A 25,174-nucleotide genomic window follows, 5' to 3' on the forward strand; every position below is an offset into this window, starting at 1 on the left:
CAAGCTCCCTCGAAGCCGTATATGCACCATCAGAATGTTAATGCTTTCAGGAAACTCTATATTTTCTTTGGATATATGGCAATGACTTTGACACCCTCACCCCAAAATAGCAGGATGAGATTCAAGTCTGTTCTTTTTCTTCTAACACTCTGGGGTTTTTTTGTTTTGTTTTTTGTTTTGTCTTTTCGCCATTTCTTGGGCCACTCCCGCGGCATATGGAGATTCCCAGGCTAGAGGTCAAATCGGAACTGTAGCTGCCGGCCTACACCACAGCCACAGCAACGCAGGATCCGAGCCGCGTCTGCAACCTACACCACAGCTCAGGGCAACGCCAGATCCTTAACCCACTGAGCAAGGCCAGGGATCGAACCCGCAACCTCATGATTCCTAGTTGGATTCGTTAACCACTGCGCCACGACGGGAACTCCTTCTTCTAACACTCTGAAAGTAGATGAACATTGATGGCAATTGCTCCTTTCTTAAAGTCCTACATGAAACAAATTGTACTGTATTCATCAAGAAAGATCTACCTCTTGATTCTGTCTCTACTTCAAGTAATTGTTATGTCTTCAGTTTTCCTCTTGAGTAGTTTTCCTACAGGTGAAACAGCTAATTATAGGGGTTTTTTTTTAATCTGTTAGATTAGCTTGAAAACCTAATCATTTTGATAAGGGATGTATGTTATCCTTATTTTTACTTTACTTAAAATGTCCCCTTGATAGATTATATTGAAAGAGTAATAACAGTTAGACACTCCACCAATGGCACTCGAGAGTCTTCTTCAGCCCATACCTGCCTGGTTCACCACTATGACCCAGCAATGCCCAACATATAGTAAGAACTCAATAAATTTTCACTGAATAAATGACTGAATGGATGAATGAGTGAATGAGTGAGTGGTGAAGAAAAGAGAAACCAGTGAGTTATTTGTCTTACATGATGGATCAGTACCTTGTACTATCTTCAAGTCAGGAGTGACTAGGAATTGTAGCCTTGTCACTCTAAATCTCAATATAATTAGCATGACTTGATTTTTAACATCTTTAAATGTGTATTCAGCTGTACTAGGTTTCCCTAACTAATTTGTTTAAAATGGCAGGAATTGATGGCTCAGTATATAAAAACTTGCAAAATGCTATTTAAGGTATTTTAATCATCATAGTCACATAGGTAAATTTTTCTTGAGAGAAAGTTTAGAATTTAAATCTAATAGGAAACAATACTTTAAAATTTTAATAAGAGTATACTTAAACAAATTAGTATACCTAAATTCATGCTGCCACTGATTGAGACATGTCATTTTTCTAAGAAAATACTTTCTAAGACATACTCATTTTTATTGTTTTCCTTGACATTTCCTGGGAAATTTCTTCTCAACAATTATACATTCAAGTAGTACCTATATAAGACAGAATAAGTTTAATACAGATCACATACAGAATAATTTATTTATATGAATCCAGTATCTAGACATTTGGAAGCATACAACTAAACATTATGCATAAGAATTCAGATTATAGATTACAATGATTCACTCTCAATAGTGCTACATATACCAAGGTACCCAGATAGATTCTGAGGTCCTTCAAGCCAAGAATAATGTTTTGTTATGTATGTGACCTCCAGAAGAGGGCTCAGCACACAGCAAGTCACTAAGAATAAGTGAATGTACAAATGATCAACAGTGAAAAGGTAACCAATGGATTGGAAGAAAATATTCAAAAATCATATATCTGATAAGGGGTTAATATCCAGAATATGTAAAGAAGTCCTACAACTCAGTAACAACAACAAACCCAAACAATCAAATTTAAAAATGAGCAAAGGACTTGAATAGACATTTTTTTCCAAGAAGACATACAAATGGCCAACAAGTAGATGAGAAGATGTTCAATATCACTAGTCATTAGGGAAATGTAAATCAAAACCAAAGTAAGGGGAAAAAAAAAACAAAGTAAAATATCGCTTCATACCCATCAGGATGGCCACTATCAACAACCAAGAGTTCCATTCATGGCTCAGCGGAAACGAATCTGACTAGTATCCATGAGGACGCAGGTTCGATCCCTGGCCTCAATCAGTGGCTTAAGGATCTGGTGTTGCTGTGAGCTGCGGTATAAGTCGCAGATGCAAATTCAGATCCCATGTTGCTGTAGCTGTGGCGTAGGCTGGCGGCTACAGCTCCAATTTGACCCCGAGCCTGGGAACTCCCATATGCCACAATGTGGACCTAAAAAAGACAAAAAAAACAAACAGTGTTGGCTAAAATGTGAAGATACTGGGCCCCTTGTGCACTGTTAATGAAAATGCAAAACGGTGCCACTGCTATGAAAAATGGTATGGGGTTTCCTTAAAAAATTAAAAATAGAAATACCATATGATTAAGCAAGCCCACTTCTGGGTATACAGCCCAAAATAATTGAAAACAGGATCTTGAGGAGATATTTACACATTCATCTTTATTGCAGCTTTAGTCACAAAAGCCAAGAGATGGAAGCAAACTAAATGTCCATAACATATAAATTGATTAAAGAAAATGTGGTGTTTACATATATACAACAGAATATTATTTAGCCTTAGGAAATTCTGCCCCTTGTAACAATGTGGATGAATCTTGAGGACATTATGCTAAATAAAATAAGTCAATCACAATAGGACAAACACCATATGATTCCATTTAGATGAGGTATCAAAAAATCAATAATCAACTCTTAGAAGCAGAAAGAAGAATGCTGATTACCAAGGTCAGTGGAGAAGGGAAAAAAGGAGTTGTTGTTCGGAGTTTCTGTTGAAGCACAGCGGAAATGAATCTGACTAGGAACCATGAGGTTTCAGGTTCGATCCCTGGCCTCTCTCAGTGAGTTAAGGATCCAGCCTTGCCGTGAGTTGTGGTGTAGGTCGCAGACACGGCTCGGATCTGGCAATGCTGTGGCTCTGGTGTAGATCGGCAGCTATAGCTCCAATTCAATCCCTAGCCTGGGAACCTCCATGTGCTGCTGGTGCGGCCCTAAAAGGACAAAAGATAAAAAAAAAAATAAGTTGTTGTTCAATGGATACAGAGTTTAGGTTTTGCAAGATGAAAAATTCTAGAGATCTGCTGCATAACAATGTGCGTACAGTTAGCACTACTACACTGTACACTTAAAAGTGGTCAAGGAGTTCCCTGTTGGCTCAGCAGTTTAAGGACCAGCATTGTCACTGCCGGCACAGGTTGCTGCTATGGCTCAGGTTCAATCCCTGGCCCCAGAATTTCCACATGTTGTAGGGGCAGCCAAAAAAAAAAGTGGTTAGGATGGTAAATTTTATTTGATGGGGATTTGACCCTTAAAAAAAGAAAAAAAGATGAATGTGTATTTGTATATGCTCATGCCACAGGCAAGAAACATGTCAAATATTATGGGGTATTTTTCCATGTGTCCACTGGAGTTGACTTCCTAAGTATACTTTTTTAGAAACATAATCAAGAATTAATGTGTTTGAACAAGGTACGGTGAATGCTCATTGGCCTGAACTCAAATGAATGAGAAAGCTAAATTAAAACCTGGCAGTAGTACTTACACATGCTGCATTCTACTTTTATGAGAAATAGCAATTAAATAATAAATCAGCTCCTGCATTAAGTAACTTTAGAACTATACAAGCAGCTGACTCAATTTCCTATACCATCCATATCTATAGCAGTATACAGTTAAAAAAAAAGAAAAAAAAAAGACATCTTTTATTATGGCCCTGAGGAACTTAAGGATCTTGAGAGAGTAAAAGGTCTAAGAAAAATTACATGATGATAGGTCCATTTCCTTACACAGTACTTCCTTGAAAATGTACCACCTTTATCCGAGGTAAACTAAACATTCCTTTAATATGAACATGTCTCCAAGCTCTGTGCAAGAAAAAATATATATACTGGATGATCTTCTATTTGTATAACTTTGTCCTTTAGTTAAAAAAAAATGCATCCTTCAGACATCTTTTGTTTACTACTGATCTTAGAAATGTCTGTTTTTAATCATATCACCCTGTTTCATTTGGAATATTTTGTACCAATTATCCTCATTACTAGTTAGTGGGCCTTCCCCTTTCATTGTGACATCTGTTAGAAGGAGCAGTTTGAGGAAGAGCCTCACTATCAATTTTTTTACAAAAGCCTTCCCATTTGATTAAAAAAAAAAAAACCTAAATGATAATATATGTGTTTATCAACTGTACCTAATACTTAATTCAAGAATATCCCATTCCTGTCAGCCATTCTGTTGGTTCACCATGTTCTGTCCACCTTATTTAATAACTCAGAAAAGCTATATATCCATAATGTCCCATATATATGGAAACTTCCCACATATACACTGATTTTATGTAGGCTTGCTACTAACTCTATGTATCCTTGTTAATGATCTTTAGTTTTCAATTCAAAAAAATTTCAGAAATCTGAAAATTAATGAACTAAATCAAAATATAAGTTAGAAGTCAGTTAGTTTCAAATCCAATGAATGGATGACCCAGGTTACACTCCTGGTTCCATTCTAATGTGATCCCCATCACAAGACTCAAAAAGACAGAAACTCCTCTATAATTTGAGACAACCCAATGCATCTCTTATTGGGAAGAAAGTGGGTCAAAACTGGAAATTCATGGAAAGATAAAACAGCACACATGGAAAACACAAAGTAAACTATCACTAGCTTTTCACCAACATTTCATTAAGTAGTCATTTTAGAGGAGAAAACCTTTAGATACTACTCCTATATGTTTCAAAGAAATCTTCCAGTATCAGCAGTTTCTGTGAAAGGGTCATCAACTGTTGCCCTTGAAGTAGTTTCTTTTTTTTTTTTTTTTTTTTCATATCTTGCTTGCCTGTGACAGGGTAATAAATACTAACTCATACTCAAGAAATTAAGTGAGGAGGAGTTTGCCAGAATTTCTCCTTATTTGAACAATACCTTATTCTAAATCTCTGGGAAATAAGGAAGAGACATTTATCCCAGCATCTAAATCATCTTGTATATTTTGCATCCTTCTGCCAAACCAATTTTGAATAGGACAGGGGAGAAGAATGTGACACAACCCATTAACTGGTTAAAAAAAAATTACCTGGCACCTCTCCTTTCACCAAAATCATGGATACTATTACATTCTAATCTAACTGTTTTATGTGGAGTAGTCAATCAGTGTGATGGCCTGTCATATATAAAATGCAACAATCCAACTCTACAAGGCTTTAAGGAAAGGGAAAGGATACAGAGTTACATTGAGGAAATAAAATGACACAGGACAATGTAAGGCAGATTTAATTAAGGTAACCCTGCATTTTCATTCTAAGCTTCTTGAGAGCAAGGGCCTTTAATTATTAATCAGTACTTCTCTCTTTACCTATCTCGAGGTAGACAGGATATAGATAGCACATATGTTTGCATTTCTGCCTCTGGGTTGGCAGGTACCTATTATCACAGACTGTGACCAGTAGCAGGCAGTTCACCAGGCTTGCTCACACTCTAACACTCCTCATGCCATTGCACCACCTTCAGTCTCAGCACTGCCCCTTTGGCCCAGGGGGATGTTAAGAATAACTACCAGTGGTGCAATGCCCCATTCAGCCACTGAGGAGGCTCTACTGGTCAGCTCACAGCAAGAGAACGCTGCCAACAGTATATCTGCATGGCAAAAGTTAGAAGAATATTTTTTCAGATTGGCTCCAAACTTCTAGATTTGCAACATCACCCTGCTAGCCATTAAGCTGCTACATGACAGCAGTAGATGAATGGAAACAACTAAAGCCCTAAAGACAATTTGTTGAAATGACAGATGCAAATAAAGCAAAGAGAAGTACTAAGGAAAGAAGAAGAGGAAGAGTAGAAAAAGAAGGAAAATATGATCTTTTAGAAAATGAACAAATATGCTTATGATGTGGCACCCAGTGGGCCAGCCTTACAGCATTTACTGACTAGTCCAACACATCTGGAGGGTTCAAACCAGAGGGGAGCCACACCTACATGCAGGCACAGGAACTCTGAAATTGCCTCCCACCGCCACCCCAGTGCTCTTGCTTTTACTTAGAGCCCAATCATTCAGCAGCCACTACTAATGCTCATTCCTCATGATGTATTCATGGAGCAAAGGCCAAGCCCATCAGCCTGCTATGGAAATTATTCCACCAGTATTTTTATATTTATTGTTGTTTTTTTTTTCAAACTGCTTACCAGAGGCACCTTCTCAAAAGAAATATTTGCTTCTTATCATTTAAGGATGAGGAAACACTAGTTACTCAATACAGAATATTACACAGAAAATTCTGAAGAACTATGAAAGACAACCAAATGCTTCTGTTGAAGTCTATAAAGGCTATAACCCTAGGGGTTCCATTCACAGATGTATCTGCCATGAAATGTCATTGACCCAACTCTTCACTGTTAAGTTCCTCTATAAATTAGGAATAGTACCACTCATGTCACACATCACTGAAGGCTAGTAAAACACAAAGTTCTACCCATGATGTACCATGAGTTCACTGAATTTGCTTATGATGTTCCCACGTCACCTTTCCCCCTTAAACAACAGAATTCAGTTGAATAAATGAATTTCTGCAAAGCTTTATACTTTTCCCAGTGTTTCTGTCAGTATTACTTCATCTAATTCTCAAACTCAGGACAAAAGACTAAAATTAAGTATTATAGAATACATTTTACAAGTGAAGAAACCAAGAGTCAAGGAGATGAACAGCTCTGCCCCAAGCCATGTGGTTAGTTAGCAGCAGAGAAAGGATGACAAACCAAGTGCCCCCACTCCCACCTCAGTAATCTTATTATTCTGGATCCTAAGATTCACGAAATAACCTGCACAGAATCAATAATAACTTATAATCAAGCCAAGATAAATGAACTATGGTACCAGCTTTTTCCTAGTTTGATGAGGGAATTTAATAATTAACATATTCTCATAAAATTTTAACTCCCCCAATGCCAAGGCATTTACAATTCAAAAAAATCACAGGTACTCATAAAGAATAAGAAGACCACATAATATGTACTGAGCCAGCATCTTCTTGACTTATTCTACTCTGTATCTTTCAAACATAGTATTTTCGAAGGTGCTATTCTAAGCTACAAATCAAAGAAAAGGCTTGAGTTTCTATTACCAACTCGTGTCTCACTTCAGAGTGAATTTCTTCTTGTTTGATAATAAATGGAAACACACAGAAGTACCCACAAGTAAGCTAATACGCACGTTAAGTCTTTACAAGGGACTCTTGAATGGGACTCATATAACCAAATTAAACCACACTCCGAAAATAAGGAGCTTTTCATGCTTCTATTTCTGCACGTATTTTGTGCTCCCACTAGAGCTTTAAGCCCCAAAGAGCTCGAGGTGAATTCCTTGGGAGTCTTGGCTACCCAAAACAGTGCCACACAGAAACCTGTATGAACAGTGCAACCTTAGGAGTTACCCCTGACAGATGCATTGAAAAGCACACACGCACCCAAAGAGAAACACACACAACCAGTTCTCTATTTTTTAAGTGTCAGCTCTTCAACCTTTTCAAGTTACTCAAGTAGAAAAAAGTCCCTTTCGTATCACAGCCGGTTCAAGGGGGCCGGGGGCCCCCTATCTTCACATAAACCCGGATTCTCATCCTAAACGCCTCGTCCTTGATCCATCCACTGCGCAGATTCCAGCACCCGAGGCGCCGGCGACCTGCGTTCTGGCTTTGGAATAGCCGGGCACCTTCTCCTCACAACATTCCCGCAACATTTCTGCACTTTGCGTGAATCTGACCCGGGCCTCCAGCTTCCCCTTCCCTGCTCGCAGCTAGAAGAGTCGGAGTGGCAACTGGAGCGTCTGGTGGGAGAAGTGGGTCGGTCCCCCGCCTGCCGGCCAGGGCTGTTGCCGCGACCCCATCTCCAAACCAAGCAGTCAGAGACCTCCGGGCGGAGTGCGAGGCCGGTGACTTACACGCCATCCCCGCAGTCCCGCGCCTTCCCGCCTCCGCCCCCGCCACCTCTAGGTCTCCTCTGGTCCTCGAGCGCAAAGCTAGGGCCCGAGTGGGGAAGGGAAGTAAGGCAACAACGCGTGTACGAGGGTGTGACACACAGCAGCCAGGCGTGCAGGACCCCGCCTCTCGCCGAACTCCCGCCTCGGACCAGCCCGAGCCCGGCGCTCCAGGGCTCCCTGCTCCGGGACAAAGCTGCCACGGCCTCTTCGCCAGCGCCGGGCGCGTTGTCGCCCGCTCTCCTCAGGGTCCCCGGCCGCGACTCCGTCCCAAAGGGCCTCGGCTCCGCCCGGGGGACAGAGAGATCTCCCGGCCCCGCGCCCCCGCCGCAGCTCACCTGTTCAGCACTTTGCGGATCCTCTGGCGCACGCCGGCCCGGGAGGAGGCAGAGAGGCTTCCGCCGCCGCCGCTGCCCTCAGCCGGCAGGTTCTCGATGGTGGTCACCACATGGTTCGGCGGGGCCGGCGGCGGCGGCTGCAGCTGCTGCTGCTGCGGCTCTGGGGGGATCATCTTGGCGGAGGCGGCGGCGCGGCGGCGATCAGAAGGCGGCCGGACGCATCGTGCGCCGGCTCCGGGCCCGGGAACGCGCGGAGGACCCGGCTAGGCGGCCGCGGCCCGGGGAGGCGGTGCTGCTGGCCAAGCGGCGAGGTGGGGAGGCACCCGCGGCTACGGCCGCCGCCGCCACCCAGCCGGCCACTCACTCCTCTCCAGTCCCAGACCACGCACCCCCTCGCCGCCGCTGCCGCCGCCGCCTCCCGCCCGGGCTCTTCTCGAGCCGCGTCCCCAAGTCCTGGCACGCCCCGCGAAGTGGCTGTGAAGGGTGTCGCGCGGGGGCGCCGAGCGGCCCGTCGGCTCGGGAGACCCTCACGAAGAGAAAGGATGGGGCTCCGGGCTTCCCCTTCTCTCCCAGTGCCTAGGTTTGCTCCGGGCGAGCAGCGGCAGTTGTGCTGGCGCCGCCTCAGCCCGTCCCCAGCTCGCTCGGAAAGCTGCCGTCTGTGTCTCACTGAGTGAGAGACCGAGAGTGAACCCGGAGAGCCGGGCGGGGGCGCCGCGGCGGCGAAGAGGTGGGGCCGGGCGGGGGACGCGCGCTCTGCTCCCGCCAGAGGGCGCTCCCGAGGTGCCCTGAGGCCCCAACCCTCCGGTCCCGAGTCCACCAGAGGCCCACCGACTAGGTGGTGGTGATTGTTTTTGTTTTATTTGGGTTTTTCTAGTCTCTTGTGGGCTTTTCTGCCCCCCCGCCCCTCGCACCGCCCCGTGCGGTTAAGAACAGGTCCTCCCCCTTAGTTGGCAGGGACTCCCTGCCGAGACGCCGCGGAAACTAGCACCACCGTACCCGGACAGCGACTGGACGCTGGGACGGGTGCTGCCCAGGCTTACAAACCCAAACTCGAGTATCCTACATATTAAACCTACAGTCACCAAAATGCGCCTGGAGAAAATTCGAGGAGAAACAGCCTCTCACAAAGAAATCATTCTGGGAAGTGGAAAGACCCTATCAGACCAACTCAACGTCTCGTTTTCATAGCGCTGTGAAAGGAATGTAGGCAAATTAGAGTTCCAATCGTGCCTCTAAAACTTATTAGCAGAGACTCCCTAAGCAATTTACTTCAATTCTAAGACACATTCTCCTTTGTGCAAAGGAGCTATTCATGTGTTTCTCCCTGTGGTGTCCTATGAGGTAAATGAGGTAAACCACCCAGCAGGGGGCCCTGACGGCCTCTTCAGTGGTGCTAGGACCAGAGATCTCTGCTCTCAAAAGGGAAGACACCGTGTGTATCTATGTCAGAAATCTTAGACATGAACATCTTTTTTTGTTTTTCTTTTTAGGGCAGCATCTGCGGCATACGGAAGTTCCCAGGCTAGGGATCCAATCCGAGCTGCAAGGGCATCGTCTGCGACTGACATCATAGCTCACTGCCCACAGCTCACTGCAAGCGGGATCCTTAACCCACTAGTGAGGCCAGGGATTGAACCAGCATCCCAATGGATACTTTTCAGGTTGGTAACTCGCTGAGCCACAATAGGAACTCCTGAACATCATATCTCTTCCAAATGAAACGGATTCTCTGTCCCAGGCATTTCTTAGACCTATTGATCCAGATCCTAGTTAATAATTGACTTTTAAGGAAGCTATATTTTTCACATTTTCTTTTATCTAGATTGTATGGATAGGCATTCTACAGTGAAAAATGATACACAGGTTTAAAATGTTTCCATATCAATGGAGTATGTGGAATTATTTGCCCTAAATATGTTTAATAGGTAGGTATGCCTACAGAAAGTCACTGATGATACCACCGCTGAATCCAAATGCACTGAAAACCAGCAAATAAAAAATGCTGGTGATAAGATTTGCCACAGAGAAGGGGGGTTGAGGAGAAAGTAACACTCATGAAAGGAATGGACTGGAGTTCCTACCTTGGCACAGTGGGTTAAGAATCCAATTGCAGCAGCTCAGGTGGCTGCAGAAGGTGTGCGATCCATCCCAGGCTCAGATTCAGTCCCTGGCTCAGTAACTTCCATTACCCACAGGTGTGGTCGTTAAAAAAAATAAAAAGGAATGTATTGTGTCTGATTAACAGAGTGTGAAAGGGCGAGAGGAAGATAAAAGATGAGATTCATTGTTTGGTTAAGAAGTTCCCATTCCTTCAACAACATTGGGAGCCTTTTTTTTTTTTTTTTTAATCATTGAACATTTGAGGAAAATAGATGTCCAAAAAAAAAAAAAAAATCCTCCAATCTGTATTTCAATTTATGTAAAACCAGTTACCACCTAAAATATCCCTGAGATCTTTTTCTACCAAAAATTAACCTAAATTAGAACATTTTCCCTTTTATAATAATTAATATAAATCTTTCTCAACAACCTTTCATTCTCAGATTCTTCCACCTCAGATTTGTGCAGGATGCACTGAAGAATTATTACAAACAGGACCAAGGATGGTAACCTCAGGGGCATTAAGATTCTAATAGTTCATAATAAGTTTGCCCTTGGAGGATCCACCAAATGTAGGAGACATGAATAAAATGCATTTCAGCTGAAGCTGGCAGCAAATCATGGTAGGAGTCTCTCTATTAAAATAACATTTAGGGTAATTTCAGGTATCTGCCTTGAATGACTGGTTGCTTCAATGCCCTCTTCACATTTGGCTCGCTTCCCTTTGAATGCTTTTGGCACGTCACACCTCGGTGCTGTGTCTGCACTTCAATGTTAGCATTTGTGCCTGGTCATTCCTCTAGAGGGACTACTGAATGCAAACAATCTAAATCTCCAGAGTCAGGAAGGGAGAAAACCCAAGATGGGAGAGAACAAGATGAGAGACGTAGAATTTCAATTTCACAGTTAAGGAAAGACTAAAAGCGATCTCAAGTCCTATTATTCTTTATAGTAAAAGGGATACAACATCAGATCTCTTCTTACCCTTCAATTCTGTTTAATGAGCATCTCCTAAAAAGGAGCTAAAGAGCATGTGAAAGACAGAGAAACAGGTATTTAAAGGCACAAAGGTCAAGTGATGTGTCTGACATGGAATTAAACAGAAAAAAATGTGGGGAAGGCCTCTTTCCCTTTTTCCTGCTGCCTCCTTGGCCTCAGAATCTGTCCTCCATGAGCTACAAACAAATAGAAAAGGGATGAAGGCCATGGGCTGGGGATCTGTAGGTGGTTTTTTAGTGGTAGCATGTAGATTCCAGGGTTATACTTGGCTGCTCAGGTTATCTCTCTCTGACCAGATGTGTTTAGTGGCACAACAACAATTGGTTTTAGTATGTTTTGGACTCATAGTGGAAAAACGTCAGAATTTTGCCTAAATTCATTATTTCTTCTAGTTTTCTGGAATGTCATGGGCTCAGAACTTTTTATTGTTTTATATAATTGACATATAACATTATACTGGTTTAAAGTGTACAACATAACAATTAGATTTTTTGTATATGTGTGATCGCAACAATAAGCCTAGTTGAAATGCATCACCAGCTGCCTCATAACTGTTGGTTTTGCCCTGAGACTCGACCTTGTCTCTCTGCTTTTCTCATTCAGTGCATGATTCCTGAGCAATGTCGTCCACATATTTGCTTTTAGCTGTCATTTGCTACTACCAATGGCTCTCTCATCTCTACCTCCTTCTCAGAACTTTCAGATCCCTAATCCTGACACTTGATGTCCCAGAGACATGTGAGAAAAATACTATGTCACAAACCCCACCCATCCTTTCCTGCTGTGACACCCAGCTCTGACCCAGGTGCTCAAGCAGAGCCCTGAGAGATGACTGCAGCGCATATCCTCACTCACCGCACAGTCCCCAAGTCGCCCAGTCTGGCCCTGTTCCAATACACCCTCCACCAAGCCTCCAGACTGCTCTGTCCAAAACACACCTAGGCTTGTCACTTCCCTGCTGTTAGCCCTTCAACGGCTCCATCAGCTCTCAGGATAAAATTCAAATCCCTTTGCTTAGTAGAAGGATGGCCCATTCATGTTCTGGTCATTTGCCAACCCTTTAGCCTCACTTTCTCTCCTTCCCCAGTGTGAACATTCTTTGCACAGCTGGGCAGAATACTCAGTTTCCCTACTGCGCAGGGGTGTTTCATGCCTCTGGGCCTTCCCACATACCATTCATTCTTAATGGTCTTCTTCCCTTCCTGATCCAGCTGACACCTACTTATTGTTCAAAAACTACCTCAAGAGACACTTCCCCCAGGAAGCTTTCCCTGACCTTGTAACCCAATTAGATGCCCTCGCAGTGTAGGCACAGCACTCTGTGTACACCAACACAGCATCAATTTTCCATATGTTTCTCTATAGACTGGAAGCTTTACTAACTGCAGTATCTTGTCTTGTTCAGCTTCTGTCCCATCATTTAGCACAGTGTCAGGCATGTCATAAATGTTTGTTAATCACTGACAGACAATGAAGGAATAGGCTTAGGAATTTGCCCTACACTTTCTCAAAATGAGAGACAATCAAGAATATGTACATAGGGAATTCCTGTCGTGGCGCAACAGAAACAAATCTGACTAGGAACCATGAGGTTGTGGTTTCGACGTCTGGCCTCGCTCAGTGGGTTAAGGGTCTGGCACTTCTGTGAGCTGTGGTGAAAGTCACAGATGCAGCTTGGATCCCGCATTGCTGTGGATGTGGTGTAGGCTGGCAGCTGTAGCTCAGATTCGACCCTTAGATTGGGAACCTCCATAGGGTAGAGCCCTAAAAAAGCAAAAAAAAAAAAAAAAAAAGAATATATACCTAGAACAAGGCCTTACCTATTAGATTTAAGGTTGGAGGGGCAAAGCTAATATAAAAGGAAATCCCTCTTGAACAAATATATTACCTATCCAAATAGAAAACACTTTAAGAAAGGGCCAAGAACTTTCTAGAAAGCAATGTTGTTAAAAGAAATTGTTTCTATAAACTCTGGCCATCTTGTATATTTTTATTGTCCTAGATATATGTAAAGAACTCATCACCTAAGGAAGCTTATAGAAAATTTATTGTATCCAGATATTCTCTGGATATATCTTATTATCTGACCTTGACAGCAAAGAACTATGCAACGGTATATCTGCAATACAGCTAACCAGACAAAATGAAAAGGAAAGTTAAGCAAATACTTGGTGAAGGATATCAGCATTGACAACGTTCATAACTAAAACCAAAAAGATCTCTCCCTTTTTAAATGAAGCTGAGTATTTTACCCTACATTATTTGAATAAATTAAATTTTCATCTTAAAAACTCTTTGGTAGTAGAGGTACAGGGTTTTTTTTTAATTATTTTGGTTTAGCTTTGGAAAGCTTTTCAGTTTTTTCTTCACAGATTGGAAACACCTATTTGTTTCCCTTTGGCTAGTAAATGCTCAGAACTCACCCTTCTGAGCATTTACTAGCCTGGGGTGGCCAAGGTCACCTGCAAATGTAGTGAATATGAGAGGAAGGGGAAGTTTGGGTGCTTAAAGTTGCCTTGGTATAAGTAAGTTATTTAAGAACTGAGTTTGTTACTTAATAAATATTTCATAAATACTTACCGTGTGCCAGGCTCTGTGACTACAAAGTACAAAGGTGATTAAGACAGTGCCTGTCTTGATTCCAGTGAGTGAAACAGATTCATACACAACCAAAAAAATCACCATATGATAAGTGCTACCGAAGAATGAACAACTGTGATGAGGATGAGAAGGAAGGTACAATTCACTTTATGAAAGAGTGGAGGAGGACCAGGTGGCATGGCTGGTTTCTCTGAGGATTTGATCTGGCCCTGATGGCTGTGTGGAATTTCACCTGGAGGCTGGTGCATATGGAGAGCAGAAGGGGATTCTTGGCAGAAGTGACCAAAGCAACAAAGGCCTGATAGAGAAGAGGTGCCCCTCATGTTTGCAAGTGATGAGCAGTGGGCTGGGGATCAGAGAATGTGGAGGAAGTGGCATAGGATGGAAATGATGCAGAAAGTTTATTTAACAACTGCATTTCCCAGAGTTCAGCCATTTGTTAAAATAAATAAGTTTGGCTATATCTTCGTACCACCTGTACTACTATTTACTTAATTGTTTTAAATGACTCTCTTTCTGAAATAAAATGTCTACTTTAATTCATGGTAAGCAGTAATATCTATGAAATCACAATATTTGAAGTGCTAATCACATTTTCCCAATAGCCATTAAAATAAAAACAAGTAATAAAATTATGTAAATGCTTGGCACTGTACCACCTAGAACTGTCTCTCCTGCCACTGGGGGCAAATGCTCCACACTGTGGGAGATACTCCTTTATATTAATAAGTAACATGAAAAGAAACACCCTTATGCAAACTATTATTTTTATTTTCCAATTATGGGGGGAAAGGGGAAAAGAATGCTTCTGTGAAAAGACTGTCCAATAAAGTTGTTTTGAAATTCCTACTAGAAGGTACAGGTGAGCGCTGTAGGATGTTGATAAACAAGTGATGAGAGAAAATTAAGTGAACAAGGTGAGAGCAGGAAGGAATCATATGATCGTACAGACGAAAAAGCTCTGCTGACACAAGAATTCAGTAGGAAAATCAGACTGACACGTGACCTGAAATTGACTAGTGCCCTTTTTTTCTCTTTTTTTCTTTTTAGGGCCGCACCAACAGCATATGAAGTTTCCAGGCTAGGGGTCGAATTGGAGCTATCGCTGCCATCCTACCCCACTGCCACACCAGTGCCAGATCTGAGCTGCATCTGCAACCTATGCCACAGCTTGCTGAGCCACAATGGGAACTCCAGTTAGTGACTTTTTTGACCAGATAGCCACACTGGGCTGTCCAACATGGTAGCCACTAGCTACTTCAGGCTATTTAAATTCAACTGTAAGTTAATTAAAATTAAGTAACATTATATTTCAGTTCTTCAGTCATACTAGCCACATTTCAAGTGTTCAACAGTCACATGTGGCTAGTGGTTACAGTACTGGACAGAACAGAGATAGGACATACCATTGCTGCAGAAGGTTCTATTGGACAGTGCTGTAGTAGACAAATAAGAGTCTATTTGCTGGGACTTAGCCTTGTCAACCTACAGGGCATCAAGGAGAAGACTCCTAAAATTAAACTGAAAATTCAGAACTAGCTATGGTTCTTCTGCAGGGTAAGGATAGGACAAAGCCTCAATTAGTAGGGGAAGCATGGCTGTCTATAATCAGGAATAAGGCTAATGTTCTGACAGGAGCTTCTGATACCTAACCTGAGCATGATTAATAATGCGGAGATGTTGGAGTTCCCATTGCAGCTCAGCAGATTAAGGACCCGATGTAGTCTCTATGAGGATGTGGGTTCGATCCCAGGCCTCACTCAATGGGTTAATGATCTGGCATTGCTGCAAGCTTCAGTGTAGATGGCAGATGCAGCTTGGATCTGGTGTTGCTATGGCTGTGGCATAGGCCTGCAGCTGCAGCTCCAATTCAACCTCTGGCCCAGGAATTTCCACATGCCACAGGCGGAGCCCTAAAAAGAAAAAATAACAATAATGATGGGGAGATGTAAAAGGATAAGTAACCAGAGAAATTCTAAATTCCCTAAAGCTGCCCTGCAGATTCTCTGGTGTAGCTTCTTCAGAATGAAAATAACAAAAGAGAAGAAAAGTTAGGCCTCTATTAGTTGTGCCAGCTATTGAAGTCTATGTTTCTAGAACCCCAGGTCTCTACTGAGTGCCAACTACATCCCCAGCCCAGGCTATCCCCAGCAAACAGATATCCTAACCTTTACCTTATTTTGAGAATTTCCCCCATAAATATATATACATCCTCTGATTTTCCCTTGTAAGTTTCCAGAATGTAATTTTATGTAGTTTTTGTCGTTCTACTTACTGTGACCATGTAATCACTTCTGAGCCTGAATTTTTCTGTCAGTAGAAATGTAATAATTACATCTGCAGTAAAGAGTAAATTATATGAGACAGCACATAAGAAGTGCTGCTACAAACATAGAAAATGCCAATAAATACATGTAATACATATAGAAAGTCCTTCTCCATTCATGCCACGATTTTCTAATGGCTTGAAGAGTCAAGATTCAATACTAGTCTGGGAGCCTCCCACAAGACACATGACAACCTCCACCTTCATGGTAATCAGTAGACCAAAAGCTGTGAAGTGTTTCCTCTGTGCAGGACACCAGAGTGTATATGCAGTCTATAGGCTTCCTACAAAGTAGAGGGTGTGCCTCCCACATTTAAAGAGCTTAAATCTAAATAAATACAGAAGCACTTTAAAAGCAGTCATCAGTGAAGAGAGTGAAAGCTGTGGCTGCCATCAATAAGGCTTCAGACAAACTCTCAAAGTCATGCCAAAGCCACCACCATCATTGGAAATAATGGCCCAGCAGTGAACAGAGAGCCTCAAGGCAGCAGGCATATTCTGACAACTTACCAGGGAGCCTTTGAGAAATGTTAAAACCTTCTTGAGGAATAGATGGACTGGTAATAGAGGTACTTAAGTTCCAATACTGACAAGAGTCAAAGCTCAGAGCTTGAGACTATGCCCCCAAATTAGAGAATCACATAATTAAAATAAGAAATATATGAATGCAAGTTCTAGTTTGACTGATACATGAGTTTATATGTCATATTTGGATAAAGGCCCTTAAAAAAACACTTGGAATAGAATTTGTATATGATTAATCCTTGGACATTTTAATTTCAGTTCCAACATGATCTCTCTACATTTCCACCAACAATTTGTAAAGAACCACAAAACGATGTATATACATCTGAGGCTGCAGCCTAAAAATAACTCAGTTGATGTTTAGAATTTGAGAGGCATTTCTTCTAAGTGTACAACAGATAAAACTAACTATACAGAGAAGCCTTATGATACCCACATGATAACAGGGAGCAAGACAACTGTACTACTCCCCACTGTTTAATCACTGGGTCAGAAAAACATCAGTCAAGACTGGGCACTTTGCCATCTGCCATGTAAGAGATGCTTCTTGAGAAATTGGAGAACCTCCTTTACCTCTTTCTCCCTCAGAATCTCTTTCTAATGTCCCTCAGAGATGGTCACTCCCAGCCACAAGGAGGGAAGGGATAAAAGATCAGTGTTGACGGATGTGGAGGACTGGCCCTCATAAAGATTTAAGGTTAGGCTGTCAGGTATTGCTGGTGACAGCATTCACGGGGATTGAAGTTCTGGCATATGCAATTTACTCAGAATGTTAGAAAGTCAGAAAGCAGGGTTAGGAGAAGACCTCATTTCAGTTCAGCAGAGCTGCAATAGAAGAAAGCCTGCTAAACATCTGAAATGGGGCTGGAATGAAGTATTACCCAACTGTGCTTCTGAGGGCTTTTAACTAGTGCTCAAGAACCAGGGATAGGAGTTCCCGTCATGGTTCAGTGGAACCGAATCCGACTAGGAACCATGAGGTTGTGGGTTCGATCCCTGGCCTTGCTCAGTGGGTTAAGGATCCAGCGTTGCCGTGAGCTGTGGTATAGGTCACAGACACGGCTCAGATCTGGCGTTGCTGTGGCTGTGGTGTAGGCCGGCAGCTGTAGCTCTGATTAGACCCCTAGCCTAGGAACCTCCATATGCCATGGGTGTGGCCCTAAAAAAGACCAAAAAAAAAAGAACCAGGGATAGATAACTTAAAAATTCTGTGGTTGGCATGGAGTTCCCATCATGGCTCAGCAGTTAACGAACCCAACTAGTATCCATGAGGACGCAGGTTCAATCTCTGGCTTCACTCAGTGGATTAAGGATCTGGCATTGTTGTGAGCTGTAGTGTAGGCTGCAGATGTAGCTTGGATCCAGCGTTGCTGTGGCTGTGATATAGGCTGGCAGCTACAGCTCCAATTCAACCCCTGGCCTGGGAACCTCTATATGCCATGAGTACGGCCCTAAAAAGACAAAAACAAAAACAAAGTCTGTGGTTGGCAAATAGTAGATTTGGATTGAATTCTTCTTCTCAGAAGCTAAGGTGTCTCAGTCAGGATTATTCACTCAAGCAACAGAAACCAAATCTGTCTTAAGTAAAAATAGAAGTCTTTAATGGAGGGGAGGGGGTCTTCATTCGTTAATTCATTCAATGAGCCTTGATTAAACCTCTAGTATGTGTCGTATATGCACTTGCACACATAAATATATATACTTGGTATAGTATATACTATATATGCCATACTACACTGTCACTATACTACATTATATACATATAAATGTGTGTATGTAAATATGTATATGTATGCATGTGTGTGTTTGTGTGTGTGTGTGTAATTCTAGATAGACTTACGCAGGCTTTAGAAAATGTGCTGCTGAGGAAGGTGATGGATCCTTGGGCAAGATAATTCCATAGGTATAGCACAAAGTTTCTGAAAGATGGAGTCACGTGGCAGAGATTAAGAGGGTGTTCTAGGGGATTCCTGTCATGGTGCAGTGAAAACGAATCTAATATCCATGAGGACACAGGTTCGATCCCTGGCCTTGTTCAGTGGGTTAAGGAGTCAGCATTGCCGTGAGCTGTGGTGTAGGTCAAAGATGAGGCTTGGATCTGGCATTGCTGTGGCTGTGGTGTAGGCCATCGGCTACAGGTCGGATTCAACCCCTAGCCTGAGAACCTCCATAGAGCACCTCAGACTTAAGAATAGGTTAGCAAGATCAATAACTTCAGCCCTTTTTCTCCTTTTATACTATGGAGAAAGTCATATCTAGTGTAAAGTTTTAAACATTTTCCTCTTTACAATGTCATTCCTTTTGGTTATGCCAAAATCTCAGCAGAACCAGATAAAAGCAGGGTAGAATTATAAAGTAAAAAGGCACTGTGGAGTTGGTCCTTGCCTTAGTTCCAGGGAGAAGTAGTAACATTCTCTGAAAGGGGCTAGGTCCAGGAATTTCATAAAGTGACCAGAAGCAAGGTAACTAGTGGCCCATGATGGAACTGGGGGTAACAGAGGCTTCATATGACAAGAAGGAACAACCGTCAGATGGAAAACTCTGGAAGTACTTAAGACTTTCTTCCTTTCTCAGTATACACTAGACCCAGGGTTTTTCTCCAGCAGCACTTTTGGTGTTGATGGGACAACTTTTCCTGTTATAAGACTGCCCCATGTCTCTGCTACTGTCCACTAAATACAATAACTGAGCATCAATCTATTGAAATATCTCACTCCCGGCCACTGCTTTCTGCACAAAAGACTCTATAAAATACACTTTCTTCCCTGTAGGGTTTCACCAGTATCAAAGAGTGTGATCATCTTGTCAAAGTGTCAAGCCCCTTCCTATGTCACCATTGTTTACTTGCCAACAACGCCTCGACAACACAGATAAGCCAAAGACCAGTTGCCTAACTAAGCGACAGTGGGAGGACCACTTCATTCAAGCAGTCAAATCAAGTGTGGAGGAAGCTTCTGTCTCTAAACAGGCAGACAGGCAGATCCCATGGGGGAGGGCATTTGTAATTGCTAATGTGTCACCATTTTTTTAAATAATTGGATTTTTTCTTTTTAAGAGGAAAAGTCAGATCTTTTCAAATGGACTTTTTCAAGTACCAAATGCCTTTTGGGTGACAAAAGACTGTAACCAGATGTTGGCTCTGCTGCCTAACGAGATCTTTACGGAAATGCACTCAGGATTGGTCCACAGGGTTCGTTGGTGTGGATGTGTTTAGGGAAAGGGGAGTGGGGAGGATGAAAAGAAAAGAGGTTTAATTTTTCTCCAGTTATTTAACTGTTTCATCTTATTTCTCTCCCCCCCCCCACACACACACGCACGCACATCTTTTTCTCCCCAACCAGGCGCAGAAAATTCTGCTTTTAGAATTTCCAGAAAGAAACGAATAAAAGAGTTAAGTAGACCTTTAATGCTATAGAACCACCACTCTATTATGTTAGTTTTCTTTTTCTTCAGATACAGTAATGGAAAGTGTTCCCATTGTCCTCGTCAAAAAGCTTCTTGTTCAGTAAAGCCCAATTGGGACTTAGATTAATCAAAGTATCAAACAGTTACCTTTTAGAGAAAACACATGTGTGGGAGAACCAAAAGAAGGCAAAGGGGTACAATAGAATAATGGAAATACTTTGTAGCTTTATTCTGAGGAACACTTCACTTCAGGTCTTCAGAATGACACTAAAGCAGGTGTCTGTGCGAGGCTGTGGACAGAGTGTGTCCAGTCTGCCCTGTGCACCAAGATGCTGCTGGCTCAGCATCACCTCAGTTAATTGCACATGGACCCACAGGAGGGGAAAACGCCCAGGAAGGGGATCTGATCACAATGGTGGCTGGCATGGAAGTGGCTGCTCTTTTTTAATAAACTGCAGAAACATTTCTGAAAGCAGGTGATGGGAAATCAAAGTAGAAAAAAGTGCACTGTTAGAATAGAGAGTGGTCGTGCGGCATAAGGGTTTACTCTTTCCAGAAAAGATGTCACCGTGAAGACTTGGTAAATTGTTGCAAACATGAAAGCAGATGAAGCCCCTCTCTTCTCAATATTAGGAACACGGACCTAAGCCTCTCAGTCCCAAAGTAAAGGAGATAAGCTGAACCACTGGGATTCCATGACGCTACCGAGAAGTAATTTAGAATATTAATTTATCAAATGTTCACACAGTTCTTAGGCCTCCAAACTATTTCTCAGTGATTACTGAATAAGTATCTTTGGGACAACTAACAAATTCATACTTCATTACTTTACATCTCTTTCTCTTTTCATTGAAAACACCAAAAGAAAAAAACAAATAATAGTCAATGACAGCCAAGAATCTTAAACTTGAGCTCTCTTCCATAATTATGTGTTTTTCCTAGAAAAAGAACATCCATATCAGATCCAATAGCAATTTTCATTAATATCTGAAGACTACATGGATGAGTAAAAATGTTTATATTGTACAAATACCGACAATCAATGAATTCTTTTATCTCTGGCTAACATTAATCAGACTTTAATGTTTATTCATGACAAATGACCATAAATAAAAACCTCCTTGTTATACACTGCAATTTGGTTCTGAGACTAAATCAACTGAAATATAGTTCCAGGGAGTTCCCTGGTTGTCTAGTGGTTACGACTCGATTCCTTCACTGCAGCAGCCTGGGTTCAACCTCTAGCCTGGGAACTGAGATCCCACATCAAGCCACTGCACACCATGGCCAAAAAAATTAAAGAAAAAGGAATATAGTTCCAGTGACTGTATTTTAATAAATATTTGTAAATGGTTTGATAATTTCCCATAAAATGCACAGGTATGCTTTTAATTTAAGATATTTACTTTGAGAATCCACAAGTAGATAACAAAGCTTCATTACACATAATACTTACTGCAAAAATTTGGAGAATTTGGGCTTAAAAAGTAACTTTTGTGGTTTGCCCAACCATAATTAGATCCTTTAATTTTAATCAACATCATACATTCATTAATGTGGATGATAGAGTTAAGGAAATAAATCTAGTTAAGTGATTATCACATTCCCATGAATTATTTAGAAAGCATGTTTGACAGGGTCATTTCTTCTGCTTAAAAATAATATCAAGTCACTTGGAATAGACCGTGATGGAAGATAATATAAGAAAGGGAATGTATATATGTATGATTGGATCACTTTGCTATAGAGAAGAAATTGGCACAACATTGTAAAACAGCTATACTTTAAAAAATAAATAAAAGCAGAAAAAAAATAATATCGGCAATGCACAGTATCCCTCCCGTTTTATATCTGATATTCATCTAGCATCAATGGAAAAGTTCGGTTAGAATTCAGGAGGGAGCTATTGTGTTTGCTTGTTTGTTTTGCCTCTACTTGCTTCTCAGCAAAAATTATAATTAAACCTACAACATTAACTTACTTTAAACATTCATTCTGTCAATGAAGATCTTTAATTTTGAGAGTATTTGGTTATGTAAACAGTTTCTAGGCATTATTATTGTTTGAATGTAATGACATAACCACAAATAGGCAACCAACTGTTTACAAATGCAATAAGGAAGAATAGACAAGGCATAATGGAATGAGAGCATTTTGATAATGTTCTTCTTCTAGCTTCTGAACCATAAAACAACCATTTACTCCAATTTTAATATGTCAGATACTGGCCTCTTCCTTAGCAAGAGAAAGTCCAGAATTTGACATTTAATCAAATCATTTTTAATATTTTTTTTACATGAGAGGCTGGGCTATAAATATTGTCTATATAAATCCCAACAAACTGATAAGTTTGTTTGCAGAGCAAATACTGACTCACAGACTTTGAAAAAGTTACAGTTTCCAAAGGAGATACTTCGGTGGGTAGAGGGATGCGCTGGGGTTGTGGGATAGAAATCCTATAAAATTGGATTGTGATGATCATTGTACAACTATAAATGTAATAAATTCATTGAGTAATAAAAAAACTGCTAAGTTTGCACATGGCTAATATTTGAGTTCTATATGAATTCTGAAGTCTGGAGGTATTTGTGTTTGCCAAGTACTGTTCTGTTCCAAAATTAGGCTTGCAAGTTAAACATACTTCCCCTGTCTGAAATGAAGGGGAATCCATCCTAAGTCTATTGTGATCTTCTGCCCTCCCCTAGCAGTTCTATGGCAACATTTCAAGGACAGCTGATCGCAGTGTAGAACTCCAGAAGTTTTTAGAATTGCTTTAGTTTTGAAAAGGAAAAGTCATAGATGAAAAGGCTTAAATTTGTTGAAACAATTGCAGACAGCACAGGAGCAGGAAAGTAAAGTGAAAATGCCAAGAGATCGGTGTGCAGACAACTTGCTCTGTAACCTAGAGTCATGCAAATTTTCTACTGTTTGTTTCCTTAGCCGTGAATAGACAGAATTTCCATTCAATACAGTAGGTGAAGCTAACATGGAGATATGCACATGTACACACAAATACATATAAATACTAGATAAAATACAAGATCAAATATTTCTTCTTATATTTACTAGAGTTCCAAAGTAAGAAGGCCAAGAGCTGGGCCTGGATATCGGGCTCAGTTTCTCATTACCTGCATGAAGTTAGAACCATAAATTTAGAAGTTAAAAATCAGTGTAAACAGGCACAGGTAGACTCAAATAGGTCAGTGGAACAGAATACAGACTCCGGAAACAGCATACATGAGATCTTATTAGCTGACAGATGTTCTCAAGGAAAAAACAGGCTTATACGCAAAGCAAGAGATGTTTAGATGAAGGCTATCCAAAAAACCATTTTAGATCCTCTCCTCATACCATTTAGAAAAACAAAATTTAGATGAATTAAAAATCTAAATGAGAATACAACTTAAAATGTTTTATAAACAATAAGGGAAAATATCTTAATGACTTTATAACAAAGGAAGGTTTCTTAGAAAAGCGCTAAAGTCACAAATCATAAAGGAAACTAATAAGTTTGATTATATCACAATTAAAAACTTAAAAACCAGTCTCAGAAAGATAGAAAATATCTGTGATACACAATGTAATAAAAGACATTCTAAGAGTTATTAATCTAATATATATCAGATTCTTAGAAATCAATAGAAGAAAAAGGACAAAATAAAAATGCGTAAAGGATATAAATAGGGAATTCTATTAAAATAAACATTTTAGATCCTTGACCTCATTTTAATCAGGGAGGGACAAGCTAAAACATTTTAAAATGCTATTTCCCTCCATCAAATTGTCAAAAATATCATCCAAGTATTGAGATGATGGAGGGGTATAGGAACTTTCATGAACTACTGGGGAAAGGATAAATTAGTACAACCACTTTGAGTATTATAGCAATTTCTATAATTGAAAATGTGCACTTCAAGTATAACAAAATTATTTTGTTATCAGTTTCTCTCTCACTGGTACCAAAGAAGATCTGCATAAAAGTCCTTTACAATATTAGGAATAAAGCTGAAACAAACTAAAAGGCCAGGGATAAAGAAGTAAAAAAATAACATGTTTTATATTTATACACTAAATATAACCAATCTAATTAGTAAATCATACCTAGGTGTGTCAATGTGAAATTTTAAGTAGGGAGTGCAGAACAACCTGGATAACTATTAGACTTCATCTCTGGAAGGAAAAACAAAATCAGAAAAACCCTAGGCAACTGTGTGGAGGATTAATTGAAGAAGAAAAGCAACTAAGACAGGGAGATTAAAATAATATAGAACATTTTGAATTTTTATTTTATTTTATTTTATTTTTTAAATTTAATTTAATTAATTAATTTATTTATTTATTTTTGTCTTTTTAGGACCTCACCCATGGCATATGGAGGTTCCCAGGCCAGGGGTCTGATTGGAGCTGTAGCCACCAGCCTACACCACAGCCACAGCAATGCCAGATCCGAGCCGTGTCTGCGACCTACACCACAGCTCACAGCACTGCCAGATCCTTAACCCACAGATCGAGGCCAGGGATCGAACCCAAAACCTCATGGTTCCTAGTCAGGTTCGTTAACCACCGAGCCACGACGGGAACTCCTGAATTTTTAATATAGTGTGAGAAAGTAGTTCAGTTTGATTCTTTTGCATAGAGCTGTTCAGTTTTTCCAACACCACTTATTAAAGAGGCTGGCTTTCCCCCATTGTATGTTGTTGCCTCCTTTGTCATAAATTAATTGGTCAGATAAGTGTGGGTTTATTTCTGGTCTCTCTATTCTGCTTCACTGATCAATATGTCTGTTTTTGTGTCAGTACCACACTGCTTTGATTACCATAGCTTTGTGGTATAGTTTGAAATCAGGGAGCATGATACCTCCCGCTTTGTTCTTCTTTCTCAAGATTTTTTGGGCCATTGA

The 25,174-nt window shown here is 41.0% G+C and overlaps 1 protein-coding gene across 5 annotated transcripts in view; it reads right to left on the reverse strand.

Annotated features, from left to right (window-relative positions):
* Positions 1 to 25,174, reverse strand: part of SLC35F1 (solute carrier family 35 member F1) — a 476,339-nt gene that overhangs the window by 395,471 nt on the left and 55,694 nt on the right. Inside the window, exons 1-2 of one of the 5 annotated variants that reach the window (XM_084958202.1) lie at positions 8,701 to 9,004; positions 8,319 to 8,581 (exon numbers count right to left, since the gene is read on the reverse strand). The exons of 1 other annotated variant lie outside the window; for it this stretch is intronic. In XM_084958202.1, coding sequence (XP_084814328.1) covers positions 8,319 to 8,491 — 173 coding nt within the window. In that variant the 5' untranslated portion in view covers positions 8,492 to 8,581; positions 8,701 to 9,004. Of the gene's footprint in view, positions 1 to 8,318; positions 9,005 to 25,174 lie in introns of those variants that run through there. 3 more of the 5 variants (XM_084958191.1, XM_084958196.1, XM_084958213.1) reach the window with 3 other exon arrangements.

This window comes from Sus scrofa, chromosome 1, assembly GCF_054392235.1.
Source record: "Sus scrofa isolate SSC_HxYL_T2T_F1_AM1 chromosome 1, Sscrofa_HxYL_maternal_Yorkshire_Landrace_v2.0, whole genome shotgun sequence".
NCBI lineage: Eukaryota > Metazoa > Chordata > Mammalia > Artiodactyla > Suidae > Sus > Sus scrofa.